This window comes from Ceratotherium simum, chromosome 34, assembly GCF_057802395.1.
Source record: "Ceratotherium simum simum isolate JZ-2026a chromosome 34, ASM5780239v1, whole genome shotgun sequence".
Taxonomy (NCBI): Eukaryota; Metazoa; Chordata; class Mammalia; order Perissodactyla; family Rhinocerotidae; genus Ceratotherium; species Ceratotherium simum.
Genome location: NC_141933.1, coordinates 5931749 through 5946282, shown reverse-complemented (window position 1 = coordinate 5946282; position 14534 = coordinate 5931749). Strand labels below are relative to the sequence as shown.

The 14534-nt window shown below is 59.6% G+C and overlaps 1 protein-coding gene across 3 annotated transcripts; it reads right to left on the bottom strand.

Moving 5' to 3' along the window:
• Positions 1–4426: 4426 nt before the first annotated feature.
• ALDH3B2 (aldehyde dehydrogenase 3 family member B2) lies at positions 4427–12552 on the bottom strand. Of its 3 annotated transcripts, XM_004437720.3 has the most exons (10): positions 12494–12552; positions 8387–8549; positions 7892–8002; positions 7576–7696; positions 7315–7400; positions 7113–7194; positions 6446–6832; positions 5594–5760; positions 4894–4993; positions 4427–4611 (listed from the first exon to the last, which is right to left on the bottom strand). In XM_004437720.3, exons 1-10 carry the CDS (start codon positions 12550–12552, stop codon positions 4427–4429), a joined length of 1461 nt encoding a protein of 486 aa, XP_004437777.2. The 3 variants fall into 3 exon arrangements, with proteins under 3 accessions (XP_004437777.2, XP_087279343.1, XP_087279341.1); XM_087423217.1 differs by lacking the exons at positions 7113–7194; positions 12494–12552 and having other exon boundaries at positions 6446–6572; positions 8387–8548; XM_087423215.1 differs by lacking the exons at positions 7892–8002; positions 12494–12552 and having other exon boundaries at positions 8387–8548.
• Between the last annotated feature and the right edge of the window lie 1982 nt (positions 12553–14534).

Sequence of the window (14534 nt, the reverse complement as noted above, 5' to 3'; positions counted from 1 at the left end):
CTCCCAGGCCCTGCTCCCTGCTCTGCACAGGGTAGGGGTTCCAAGGCCCCGCTTTCTGAGTCAGAAGCCGTGGTCTTTGTTCCAGAGGCCCGGCCCGGCTGCTGGGCTCCTGCTGACGCAGTGCTGGGCCTCTTGGGAAGGAAGGAAGGCCCTACTCGGCAGCCCTGGCTATGTTGGGGGCTCCTGGGGATCAGGGCACTTCCCTCCAGGAGGTGCTGGGCCCCTGACTCTGGAGAGAACAGCACTCGAGGGTCCTGGAAAGTTCCACTTCCCTTGGCTGGGATCCAGCTTCCCCATTTCAGAGGGTGTTTATAGAATGCAAGGGGGTCCCGGAGCCAGGCAACGGCCCCCAGAAACAGCAGCCCCTACAGAGTGCGTGTCTGAGGATCTGTGTATTCACGTCTGTATCATGTGTACCGACGTGTGTCTGTGAGACAGCAGTGAGAACAGTCTGGAGGTGGACCTGCTGAGTCCCAGCTCTGAGCCCCAGGAGATGGAGGGCCCCCGGCCCCTCTAGGGCCATCCCTGACGCCTATCCCTGATAGGCTGTGTGGGGAGAGTCAGTGCCCTCTCTGGGCCCTGGCTCCTGCCTGGGAGTGAGGCTCTCTGCCAGCCCCGGGCAGCTGTGAGGAGCGAAGGAACCAAGGGCCAGCACAAGCTGGGGAAACAGGCACACGCACGCCAACCCTGGCCTGACCGAGGGCAGAGGCGTCGTGACTCCTGGTGAGTCCAGCGTCTTCACCGCAGCTGGGGAAACTGAGGCCCGAAGAGGGGTCAGAACCTGAACCAACCCACGAAATTGTAAGGCTTGGCCCAGGAGAGCCACGTGACCTGGGAGCCACGCCCGAGGGCCACTGTCCAGTGGCTTTGGAGCCCCCTCCCTGACCGTCCGCCTAGGCTCTGACTCTCCCTTTGGCCTCTGCTCATCCCCCCACCCCCGCTGGCCTTTCACAGCACCCTTATCACAGCCTGTTCGTCCATCCCCCCCAGGACCACTCTGCCCTCTGCTTCTTGCAGGCCTGGTGTCCTGCGCCCCACGTTGTTCTTTTTCTCAATGGCCCACTCTGGACTGTGGCCGGTTACACAGTGGCACCAGCACCTATGGCTGAGGCTGAGCCCTGAGCCCTAAGGGACCCTGGGACTGCCCCCAAGCCTTGGGGTGGCAGGACGCTGTGACTGCTGGACCAGGAGAGGCTGCTGTCACAAACCTTGAGGCCATGACAGCTCTGGGAAGCTCTGGGAGGTGTGTGGCCGGGGGGAGCCTCTGCAGTGGCTCGTCTTACGTAAGAGTCTGGACTCCACTGCATCCTGGAGTGGGGACCCCGGGACCCCAGACCCATATGATCGCACTTCACTCTCACACCAACTCTGAGAGGCAGGTGAGAACCCCATTCTATAAGATAAGTGAAAGGTGGCTCAGAGAAGTTAAGGGACTTGCCCAAAAGCACCCAGAAACACTGGGGCAGTGGAGTGATGCGCACCCAAGCTTTCTAGGTGGTGGAACTACTGCAGCTAAGTGTAGGGCACTATGTGAGCCAGATGAGGGCCACAGAGACCCGTCTGGAATTAGAGCTGGATTCCTGGGGGAGGCAGTGCCTGAGTGGGGTTGAGGGTGGGGCAGAGGGGGAAGGGAGGGGGTACTGGGAGGAGAGAACAGCGTGAGCAAAGGTCCAGGGCTCTCTGAACCTCTGTGTTGCTGGGTCATAAAACGCAGGACAGTCTGTTCCATGTCCAGATGACACGGCCTCCAGGACTGGGCCCAGTCAGCCGTGACCAAGAGAGCAAAAGGCTGGAACTGTGAAGGGTGGAGTGAACAGGGGACACTTGTGACTTCGTGGTCTCTCTTGAACAGCCTCCAGGGTAGAAGTGAGGACCTGCTTCCCAGCCTCCCTTGCAGCTAGGGTGAAGTCATGTAACTCTGCTCCACCAATCAGATGAGAGCCTGCCATCTCGAGGGGCCTGTGAGCGGGCAAACGGGTGCAGAGTCCAGCTATGGCTGGACTCAGGGAGACAGGGCCCCAGACTTCTCTGTGTGACCCTAGGAAGTTTTCTGCACTCTCTAGGCCCCAGGGACAAGATGTCCTGCCCTGCTCTGGGCTTTAGAGCAGGCACACTCAGGTGTGAATTCAGCCAAGCCTTAGAGACTCAGAAACTTAGAAACTCAGTCTTTCTGAGCCTCAGTTTCTCGCCCATAACCGGACTAAGAACACCATGATAGAGATTTTAAGGGTGGTGGGAACAAACACACAAGCCGAGGGGCTCACCATGCACAGTCTCGCTTCGTCCTCCCCAGATGCCTGTGAAGCTAGCACTACTGACAGCCCTAATTCATGGCTGAGGCTCAGAGAGGGCTCACAATTGCCCTAGTTCACACAGCCTGGATATCATAGAGCCAGGATTCAAACCCAAGTTGGCCTGAGTCCAGACCCTGTGCCCTTGACCCCTGCACCAACTGCCTCAGAGTAGGAGAAGGGCAAGGTGCATGGGCCCGACTGAGAGAGGGAGAAAGGCCGTCTTGACTGCAGACGCCGTCATGATGTCATTCTGGGACTGCTCTCCTGCCCTGCTGGCCCCCCAGAGCCACAGTTTCCTCAGAGGTTTTGTCCCCTATCTGAACCACAGCAACTAATGGCCAAGAAGGCAAAGGGAACAAGATTGGGCGTGGTTTGGGCAGCGAAATACTTGAAGAGTCTTCAATGAGCTGTATCTTCCGTTCTTTGCTCACTGGACCCACTGCCCAGACTGTGGCTGGGGGACCCTCTGATTCTCCTCCATCTCTCTGGGTCTCTCTTTTCAGTCCAGTGGTTATTTTGAGGAAACAAATTCCCCAGGCACGGGTGGGGAGAGAGGGAATCTCTTAGATCTAGGTTCATTGGTCACTCAGCTTCTACCTGGGTCTCCTACCCATCTACCGATTCACCCATCCACCCACCCAACTATCCATCATCTCATTCATCCATTCACCCAACCACTCACTTGTCCTTCTACCCACCCACCATCTCATCCATCCATCTATCCATCCATCCATCCGTCCGTCCGTCCATCCGTCCATCCGTCCGTCCGTCCGTCCATCCATCCATCCATTCATCCATCCACCCACACATCTACCCATCCATCTACCCACCCACCTATCCATCCATCCATCCATCCACCCACACATCTACCCATCCATCCACTCACCCACCTATCCATCCATCCATCCATCCATCCATCCATCCAGACATCCATCCAGACATCCATCCATCCGTCCGTCCGTCCGTCCGTCCATCCATCCATCCGTCCGTCCATCCATTCATCCATCCATCCACACATCTACCCATCCATCCACTCACTCACCTATCCATCCATCCATCCGTCCGTCCGTCCGTCCGTCCGTCCATCCATCCTCTCACTTCCTTATTCACTCTTTCCTTCACTCATCAGTAAGCCCCTGTTAAGCACCTCTTTCGACTCCATCCTGTACCCTCTTGGAGTCAACTATCTGCAACAATTCCGGGGGGGCAGGAAGATCATACCTCCCCTTCTTCCCTCAACCTCAGGCCACTAGCCCAGTTTTCCCATGGCTCTGAGGGGTGAGGAGCCCACTGAAGCAAGACTGGGGGAGATCAGATTTGGGATCCCAGGGTGAGGACTGGGGAAAGAGCAAGAGGCTGGTCACAATGGACCAGATATACTCTGTTTACTGACCCCCTACCCCTACCTTTCTCAATAAAGCCCACCATTGCTCAGCTCTGCCCTGCTTTGCTGTATAAACTCAGTTCAGCCCTCTCCTGTCTCTAGACCTCAGCTTCCTCATATGTCAGATGAAGTGACCAGATTTAGATTCTGGGGATGAAGAATTCTTGAGGGATGACGGATGTGGCTAGCATGTGCACAACTCCAGCCTGTGTCCATAGCAGACATCACTAATCAACTGTTGCACATGTTCCTTTGATTCCACACACAGCATTAGAGTCTTTGTCAATGATACACTTCAGGCAGCCACCACCACTTGGCCAGATCTGGGTTCAAGATGTGATCACTTCAGGTCAGACACACCCAGCTCCCCAAACCAGATGTGAATGGAGCTGTTTGAAATTGCTCTGTATTTTGGGAGCTTATTTCTAGATCTGACACAAGGGAGTCCTTTCTAACCATAAGAGCTGCCCAACCTTGCAAGGGGTGAGTTCTCCATCATCAGACATATCTAGACATATTCGCAGAGGGTCAACAAATCTGTCAGAAGGCTGCAGAGGGGACTGGGCCTTAAAAGGAGCTGGCCCAGTGGCTCAGAGGTCCTGCCCAGCCAGAGGTCTGTTCAGATCCCCAGGAGCAGGATCTTTGCACTCTTGGACAGGACGCCCCGCCTTCCAGGGACCACTGAGCACCTTGGCAGCAGCAGGACAGAGGGGTCATGGGTGTGGGGTGCTGGAGGCAAGCAGGGTGCTCACAGAAGGGTGCAACTCTGGGAGCCCAAGGCCCAGCGTATCAGCTGCTGGTTCCGGTCAGTATAGGGCGGGTAGCGGATTTCATTGAGCTTCTCCAGGCCCGAGGGGGAGAGCAGGCAGGCACGGTGGTGGGAGAAGGTGTCGAAGGAGTACTTGCCGTGGTATCTTCCCATCCCGCTGTTGCCTGTGTGGCCACGGAAGTGAGGGCCTGAGGCTGGGCAGCCCACCCAGCCTCTGCAGCAGCAGCCCACCCCCCAGGTGGAGCCCACTGCTGGCAGGGAGCTCAGGGAAAGTCAGTCTATTCTAAGAGCCATTTTGCAGATAGGGAAACAGGCCTTGAGAAGCCCAGGGGCTGGATCAAGGTTGAACAGTGAGTGAAGGCAAAACTGGGCCTCCTCGGTGTGGGGTATCACCCCAGACTTCCCTGGGAGGTGGGGGCTGGAGTGGGGAGGAGGGTAGGGCTCACCGACGCCCCCCAGTGGTAGGGACGGCAGAGTCAGGTTGACGAAGCCATCATTGCTGGTGAAACTACCGCTGCTTGTCCGATCCAGCATCTTGTTCACTACCTGGGGGCAAGTGGGGGAGGCGAGGTGGTGGGCTCTTCATCAGGGAAGAGGGCTCAGGCCCCCACCATTCCACGGGGAGCAGAGGGGCCTCCCCTGCCTCTATCCTCTACTGAGTAAGTGTCGCCTCTCAAGGACTTTCCAGATCAAGGGGATCTCATGACTGTGAGAAGTGGCAGGGAGGGTAGCAAGTCCTAGCAGTGTGCAGTCCCCCCTGTGAGCAGCCTGATTCTGCCTGTCAGGTCCCAGCTTTGCCCTGCCCCTATCCCCACTTCAGGGCCTCTGCTCGCCCATGCAGAACCTTTGCACGGTTTAGGAAAAGCGGGCTCTCTGGGCAGGCCAGATAGAAAAGAGCCCTTCTTTATCCTGGCAGAGGCTGTCCCAGCCGACAGCTGGCCAGCCACGCGTCTGGCAGGTTTGGGGCCCTGCCCGAGCCCTCTCTGCCAGGCGCCCTCGGGCCAATGTCCAGGTGGCCTGGATTATAGTTACACTGGAAGCATTATCTGCTGCGCTAACCCTCAGAGGGTGGGCTGTGAAAGGGGCGGTCACCAGTCTGCACCACTTTTGGCCCCTCTGCTGCCCCAGCCCTGCCCGAGCCCCCACCTGGTTGCTGTTGGAGAAGGCATACAGGGCCAGGGGCTTCTCCCGACGCTTGATGAAGTCGATGGCCTCGTCCAGGCTCCTCACGTTCACGATGGGCAGGATGGGCCCGAAGATCTCCTCCTGCATCACTGGCTCCGTCTCCTGCACGTCCACCAGCACCGTGGGGGCTGCGGGCACAGGGGACGGCTCAGCCCCGGGGTGGGGACCCAGGGCTCCAGCTCGGGGATTTCTAGGGGACAGAGTCTGCCCACAGCCCCTGAGAGGTGACCGTCAGGGGTTCCCCAACCTGACCAGGGGACCACGGCCTGCGGGGCCCGGAGAACCCCCCAGCCTTTGTCTGACAGTCAGGGGGTGACAGGATCTTAGAGCCCTGGAGTCCGAGCTCCCAGGTCCCAGCCTGTTAGAGCAGCAGTGTCACCCGCTGAGCCGTGTGGCCCAGGACACGGGCCACTTTGTAATTACAGCAGAGCGATGCTCAGGACGGGCCGCTGGAGTTCAGAACCCGGGAGTCGTGGGCTCACAGGACCTGGGGTCATGGCCCAGTGGAGCAGCGGATCGTGGGACGGAAGTCTGGAATCTGAGCACTCGGGGTAGAACACTGGGGTCCCAGCTTAGAGAGTCCAGAGCTGGGGCCAGAGTGTGGAGTTGTGGGGTCACAGGGGCAGACCACGGCGACGTGGAGCGCTAGTGTCACGGGATCGTGGCACCGGAGCCGTGGACCAGGCAGGGCTCTGGCGGTGGGGCCGTGGGAGCCTCAGGGCCGAGGTTTCAGCCGGGCCCAGACTCGGGGCCCAGCGGTGGCCTCCAGCGTGGAAGGGCCTTAGCCCGGGTGGCGGGGAGAGCGCGACTCACCGATGTAGCGATCGCTCTCGTCGCTCTGGCCCCCGATGGCCACGCGGCCACAGCCCAGCAGGCCCTGGAGCCGCTGGAAATGCTTCTCGTTGATGATGCGGCCCAGGTCTGGGGAGCTCCGGGGGTCCTCGCCGTAGAAACGGGTGATGGCGCTCTGCAGGGCGGGCAGCAGCCGCTCCTGCATCTTGGGGCTGCACAGGACGTAGTCGGGGGCCACGCAGGTCTGGCCGGCGTTGAAGTAGCGGAAGAAGGCCACGCGGTTGGCCACGGTCTGGGGGTCGCAGTTGTCGTCCACGTAGCAGGGGTTCTTGCCCCCCAGCTCCAGCGTGACGGGCGTCAGGTGCTTGGCAGCGGCGGCCATGACGATCCTGCCAACTCGAGGGCTCCCTGGGGACACGGGAGTTGACCCCCACCTCAACTGGCCTTGGCCAGATGGTCTGGGCACTACCTCTCTGGCCCATCCTGCCTCACCCACTGGGATCTGCCCCCAGCCCTGCAGCCCCAGGATCTCACTCCTCCAAGACTCCAAGACCCAGAGGCCTGACCCACCTGTCTGGACTGATTGCCATCTGGGACACTCCTCATCACTGGCTACCGCCTCCTCCCTTCCAACTCTACTCTTGAATGTCACCCCTCCGCCCCAGGACACTGGCGGGGCCACACTCACCCGTGAAGAAAATGTAGTCAAACTTATGCTCCAGCAGCTGCCCCGTCTCCTTGGGCCCGCCCAGCATCACAGCAAAGCAGCTCTGGAAGGCGGGACGAGTGGCTCAGGGGACACCACAGGCCCCAGGCACAACTGGACCTCCCCAGCTGGCAGGGGCGGGGGTGTGGGATGCAGGGCACTGAGGGGGCAGGGCCGCCCTTACCTGGTCCAGGTACTGGGGCAACACCTCGGCCAGGACCTTCTCTGTGCCCTTGCTTATTTCCGATGGCTTCAGCACCACACAGTTCCCTGCAGGGGCAGAAGTGGGAGACAGGTGCCACCACCCACCCAGGGGCTGGATTCAGAGAGCGGAGTCGCAGGGAGAGCACGCAAGACTGGGGGCACCACACAGGCAGAACGCTGGGCACCGCTTTGGGAAGCACTATGGGCCAGGAGGGCATAGGGCGCAGGATCCTCTCCTCACCTGCGGCAAGGGCGCCCACCAGGGGCAGCAGGGTCAGGTTCACGGGGTAGTTCCAGGGAGTGATGATGAGCACCAGGCCGAAGGGCTCCCTCCGGATGAAGGCCGAGTCCAGCTGCGTGAGCTGGGGTGCAGGACGGGTGGTGAGGCCCCGCTGAGGACCCCTCCACAGCCTGCCCCCACAGTGTCCTCGAGCTGCCTGTGCAGTGCCGTCCCCATGAGGAGACAGAGGTCCCGCGACAGTCAGTGACTCTCCCTGGGTGGGGGTGATGAAGGAGTGTGGGCCGGCGCTGCCCCCCACACCCGGCCAGCGGCTCACCAGGCTCTTGGCCACTGGCTCGTCCTTCATCCAGGGGTGCAGGCTCTTGAGGGCCAGGTCGACCTCGTTCTGGCACATGATGAGCTCAGACACATCCGCCTCAAAGGCTGACTGCAGTGGGGGTGGAATTTGGGGGTCAGGCCCGGGGCAGGATGCGGAGGCAATCTAGTGCTTGGGGGTCAGGGTCCCCAAGGGTCCCCACTGGAGATATGGAGACGGTCTCCAGGGGCGGCACAGCAGGTCCCCTGGGAACTGCACAGTGAGCGCCAAGGGTCACAGGCCATGGGCCAGGCAGCCTGGGCTCCAGTTCCGGCTCTGCAGCTTCCTGGCTGTGGGACGTCGAGCAAGTGACTTAACCCCCACGAACCTCAGTTTCCCCATCGGTACCACCATGGCACCTGCTGCACAGGTTTAATGAGTTAGAATGCCAGGGGAGGGTCTGTTAAGTCAGCAGGAGGGACTTGAGGACACAGCCGGCCCGCCTCCCTGGCCCACCTTGTGCAGGTCCTGCGCCAGCGCCTCCTGCAGAAGCTGCTTGTGGTCCCGCAGGAAGCGGCCCAGGCCCTCCAGCTGGGCGGCCCGGAACTCGGCCGGCTGCATCCGCCCCGCGCGGAAGGTCTCCCGCAGCCGCTGCAGCGTGTCCCTGATGGGGTCCATCCTGCCGGGAGGGGGTGGGCAGCGTGGGCTGGGGCTCCCCATCTTCACAGGCGCATTCCCCCTCCCCGCCTGTGCCCGTGTGGGCTCACAGTCACCCCCCAGACACTCACGCATAACCCCAGGGGGCCGGGGCTGCCCCTGCACCCCTCGAGCACATGCACCCCGCCCACATTCACGCCTGGCCCCCCTCCACCCAGACCACTAGGGATTCGTTGGATGGTGGGCAGGGCCCCCGCTGGGCCTAAACCAGGGACTCCGAGGGTTCTTTGCTTCAGAGCCCGCAGAGCATTTGTGGTGGCAGATGGGGAAACTGAGGCTGGGGTGTGCACGAGGAAGGCTCAGTGTCTGCTCTGGGGAGGTGGTCCTGGAAAGAGAGTCTCAAAGCAAGGAGCAGAAGGGGGTGTTTGCACAGGCCCGGCATCTGTGGAAAGGTGGAGGCGGGGGTGGAGAGGCAGGTTGGCAGAGCTGAGGCTGCCTGGACTTGAGTCTATCTTCACCCTGACAGCCCAAGGGAGCGCCCTGGGACTGAGAGTGGAGGAGGCACGGGGCGTGGGGGTGAGAAAAGGGGCCCAGCCAGCGGGCGTTCAGGAGGGAGGCCTGCCTAGACCCAGAGCAAGAGGGGGTCTGAGCACCCCAACCCAGGGCTGCAGAGGCGGGCATCATTTGTGTGCCTGTCTCTCTGTGTATCTGTGTGTGTCTCTGTCCGTGTGTGTCTCTGTGTGTCTGTATGCATGTCTGTCTCCTGTCTGTGTGTGTCTCTGTCTGTCTGTGTCTGTGTGTGTCTCTGTCTGTCTGTGTGTCTGTGTGTGTCTCTGTCTGTCTGTGTGTGTCTCTGTCCATGTGTCTGTGTGTGTCTCTGTCTGTCTGTGTGTATCTCTGTCTGTGTGTCTGTGTGTGTCTCTGTCTCTGTGTGTGTCTCTGTGTGTCTGTGCGTGTCTCTGTCTGTGTGTCTGTGTCTCTGTCCATGTGTCTGTGTGTGTCTCTGTCTGTGTGTGTCTCTGTCTGTCTGTGTGTGTCTCTGTCTGTGTGTCTGTGTGTGTCTCTGTCTCTCTGTGTGTGTCTCTGTCTGTGTGTGTCTCTGTGTGTCTGTGCGTGTCTCTGTCTGTGTGTCTGTGTCTCTGTCCATGTGTCTGTGTGTGCCTCTGTCTGTGTGTCTGTGTGTGCCTCTGTCTCTCTGTGTGTGTCTCTGTCTGTGTGTGTCTCTGTGTGTCTGTGTGTGTCTCTGTCTGTGTGTCTGTGTGTCTCTGTCTCTCTGTGTGTTTCTCTATCTGTGTGTGTCTCTGTGTGTCTGTGCGTGTCTCTGTGTGTCTGTGTGTGTCTCTGTCTGTGTGTCTGTGTGTGTCTCTGTCTCTCTGTGTGTGTCTCTGTCTGTGTGTCTATCCGTCTGTCTGCGTGTATGGACGTGGGCTGTCTTCAGCCCTCAGCAGCATCTCACAGCCGTGCCCAAGACCTCGGAGCAGCATCAGCCTGGAGTGAGCTGGGGCTCAGTGTCCCCAATGGGCACCTGCAGGCCAGTGGCCCCACCAGCGCCTCCACCACTCCTGGGGCCTCCGCAGGTCACCCCTCCTCTCTAAGCCTCAGTGTCCTCATCTGGGAAGTTGGGACAGCGTTCCTCTGTGGGGTGCACAGCACAGGCCTGGCCATCCAACCGTTGGTGGACACTGGCCGCTGCGGCTGCTATTCCTAGGAGCAATGAGACAAGGAGAGAAGCCTGCCCGCTTAGTGGGTTCTCCAGCCTAGGAATGTGGGGAGACAGGAACGGACGCTGGGCATGTTCCTAGACAACCCACAGACACTCTCCCTCCCCAGGCAGCGAGGCCGCCATTCCTGGCACAGTTCATCCCCTCTCATCGGGACAGGGACTCCACTAGGTCCCCAGTGCCTGGAGGAGGACATGGCCCACATTAGATGCTCAGGAAAGACTTGCCACTATGTCCAACCCTTAGGTCTTGGGCTGGAAGGGGACAGGGTCGTGCCCTCCCACAGCCAGGCCCAGGGCAGAGGGTCGCACCTAGACTCTCGCCCAGATTGCAGAGGTGCAGAGTGAAGCCAGTCCTAGGCCCAGGCCCAGACCCAGGAGGGACCAGAGGCCATTTTCTTCTGAGCGCTTCCTGGAGGAGCTGGGCCTGGGGGTGCTGCTTTTGGCCCAACTCTGGCCACTGTCACTGCCCACCCTCAGTCCCAGATTTGGCCTGGGGCACCTTCAGGCCTTCAGGTTCCAGGGCTGCCCCAAGGCTCTGCCTGGAATGCCAGCCTCACCCGCCCTCCCTCAGCTTTCTCTGCCTGGGGTTCAAGCAGCTCCTGGCCCATGAGCTCTGCTCTAACTTCGTCCATGGCTCCCTAGTGCCTCAGCCCTGAGTCAAGGCCCAGGGTGGAGAAGTCCGGGGTGAGCTGTGGCACCCAGCTGTCTTGATTTCCATCCCAGGACGCTGGCCCCAGCTCAGTCACACCTTTCCAGGGTGAGGCAGCAGGGCACGGGCTCCCTGCTTTTCTCAACTGTCACTGTCTATATCTTCCCCATGCACACCTGGAGTGCCTGGGGACAGTCTCAGCCCTAGCTTGTCCATGGCCAGATCCCCAGGCCCAGCCCCATCGTTGCCCAATCAAATGAGGAGCAGACGGGTAGGTGAGGCCTGAGGTCAGCCGCACCCCCAGAGCGGCTGGCGCTAGACGGCCGGCTCCTGCTTCTCATGTGAGGTGCTTCCTTGCCTTTCCCCCCACTGCCGGGGAGCAGGGACCCAGGGCTTGTGGGGCTGATGAGGGACTCCTGGCTGCTTAACGGGTAGGCCCTTGCTGGGCTTGGGTCACAACAGCCTTGGCCAGCCCTCACGGAGCACATAGTTTAGACATGGAACAATAACGACACCAAAAACAGTATATTCATAAACATGAATTGGTGTGCCACGAGCTCTGAGAGGGGCCAGCTAGAGACCCCACCGGTGGGCTCTGACCGCAGCAGGAAAGCAGGGACTCTCGGAGGGCAGGTGTTCTGGACAGAGAGACCAGCATGTGCAAAGGCCCTGTGCGGCAGATTTTGAGAAACAAGATGCAGCTGGCCAGGTCAACGGCCTGACAGGACCTTCATATAGGGAGCTGGGATTTATCCCCTGGGCAGTGGGCACATCACAGAACACAGGCTGCAGGGGAAGCAGAGCTGGTGCCTGGAGCTGAGCACTTGGCATGCTTCATCTCATTTAAGCCTCGTGGGTCTTATTATGACCCTATTATAAGGATGAGGAAACCGAGGCTCCAAGAGGTGGCCTGACTTGCCCTCCTCACAGCAGCTCTGTGGTGGGTTCAATCCCAGTCTGGGTGGCCCCACAGCCCCCTCCCCCACCAGCATCGTGAGCCTGCGTCCATGCGTTCCCTGTGCTTTTTATTGACTTCTCAGCATCTTTCTGTAGCTTTCAGATTTTCTACAATGAGGAGGCAATACTTCCAGGACCAGAAATGAACAGCGAGTGTCACTTTTACAACCTGAAACTGAAGCCTCAGCTCTGGCCTCACCTCCCAGGAAGCTCCCCCTCCCTGTGCCCGGCTTCCCAGCACGTCCTGATCACAGCCCTGGTGACACCTGCCTGGCTGGCCCTGGCTGTCCACACGCTGCCTCCTTCCCCAGCCTGGGAGCCCCTCGAGGGAAGACAGGTCTGTTCCCACACCCAGGGCCAGGCCAGCACAGAGCCCGGGACAGAAGGCTCCTATGAGTGTGCTCCCAGTGTCACGGGGGTGGTGGGCAGGTTCAGACGGGATAACCGACCTAAGGCCATGCGGCACAGCCAGAGCAGGACAGCACCCGCCCCCCCTGCGTGAGCCAGGCCCCCGGCCCTGTGGCCCCACATCCCTCCTGCCTCCCTCCTCCCCAACCCCGCGCCGTTGGCCCCCATCCAGTGCCTTTTACCCCGTGGCCCCTCTGCCCCTGGCACTCGCTCCCAGGGCCGCACATACCCCGGTGTGGGCTCCGACCCCGAATACGTCACTGTGCCTTTGACCCCTTTGGTGGACATTCTGCCTCCAGACGTGCCAAGTCTGCTGCCAGCGCAGCTCTCAGCCCAGCCTCTGCTGACTGCCAGTCCTCCTGGGAGCCCGAGCAGCCCACTGGCTCCCATAAGACGCCCTGTCCCCAAAGTGGCAGTGGAGTGGCTCCTGGGGCCGCCTAACAGAAGCGCTGGGCGGGGCTGCCCGCCTCCCAGTTCACACAGCTATACCTCTCCCCGCAGGAACTGGCTGCGCCCGCCCTGGCACACTGGCCCAGGAACAGGTCTGGCAACTCCAGGCTGCTCCGTGCGTGCTGGGAGGGGCTGGCAGGGAGTCACCTGATAAGCAGAAAAATCCCCCAGGGGGGTTACAGGATGAAAATATTAGTGGGACCCTAGCAGCAAATGCAACATCCTTCAGGAAGCCCTCAGCCAGCCAAGCTCTACGGCCCACCCAGGTCCCTGCACCAAGTCCTCATGTCTGCCCTCCACCCCCAAGCCACGGGGGCTCCTTCATTTGCATTCTCCTGATGTGCCCAACTGGCATCCTCCGGGCAGAGGAAAGGTCACAGCAACTCCAGAGAGAGTCTAGATGAGCCGCCAGGGCACCTGTGGCTCCAGAACACTGCCTCATTCCTTTATTCCTTTATTCTCCTGCTTACTGTGTGGCCCTGGGCAAGTTACTTAACCTCTCTGAGCCTGTCTGAGGTGGAATAATACTTGTTATGGCTCTTGATAGGATCACGTGGGAAGATGCAAGACTGGACAAGACAGATCACATCTTCTGGCACAAAATCAGTGCTCCTAGTTGTCGGCTCCAAATACTTCCTTGAGTATTTCTCGAGCACCTGCTAGGTTCTGGGAAGCAAAAGAATGAGCTCAGGCCCCACTGCCGTCCCTCACTGGTGGTCTGACCCTGTCCCCCCACCACCCCCTGAGCCTGTCTGACGGGACCAAGAACACCCACTGCTGAGAGCTGTGGACAGCGTTTCCAGGCGGAGCAGGTGAGAAACCGCGTGCCTGCGGAGAGGCGGGGCGTCCGAGACCATCCTCGGTTGTGATTGGAGCCAGCAGCCTGCCACAAACCCCAGGCCCCCGAGTCTTTGGTAGCTCCAGATGTGAGTTGTGATAAGTCACCAGGAAGGGACTTGAGGGCCGGGGCACAGGGCAAACAGGATGGAACCTCAGGGCTGGCAGGACCCATCTAAGAGCAAGGAGTGGGTGCTTGGCTGAGAAGACCCACCGCCCCCAAACCATTGGCTTGTGACTTCAGCTGGGTGAATTGTGTCTCAACTGAACAAATAGCTAAACGAAACCAAACTGAACCAACAAGAGGCCTGAATATTCTGTAAGCTCATGAAAAGATGCTCAACCTCAACGATCAGGAAAATGTAAAAGGAAACAATTGTGAGATGCCTTTGCAGACCCGTTGCATTAGTTGCCTGTGGTGCTGTAGCAAATTTCCACAAACTTGGTGGCTGAAGACAAAAATTCAAACTCTCACAGCTCTAGAGGCCAGAAGTCCAAAATCCAGGTGCCAGCAGGGCTGTGCTCCCTGCAGAGGCTCTAGGACAGAAGCCTCCCCGCCTCTGCAGCTTCTCCGGCCGCTGGCAGTCCTTGGCTTGTGGCCACATGCCTCCCACATCCGCCTCATCTTCCTCGTCACCTGGCCTTCTTCTCAGTGTGTCTCATCTCCTTCTGCCTCTCTCTTATTAAGACCCTTGTGGTTGGATCCGAGGCCCACTGGATAATCCAGGATAATTTCCTCATCTCACTCACCGTTAACTTAATCACACTTGCAAAGACACTTGTTCTCAGTGAGGTCTCACTCACAGCTGGTCAGGAGGTGGACATATCTCTGGGAGCCACTCTCAGCCCACCACAGGGAGCAAAAGCTACTTGCTCTGTCACCCCTGGGGAATATTGGACCACAACTCCTGGAAAATTGTATTCAAACCATGAACAAATATTTGCTGGGCTCTTAAGAAGCAAGCTGCACAGGGGACCTGGCT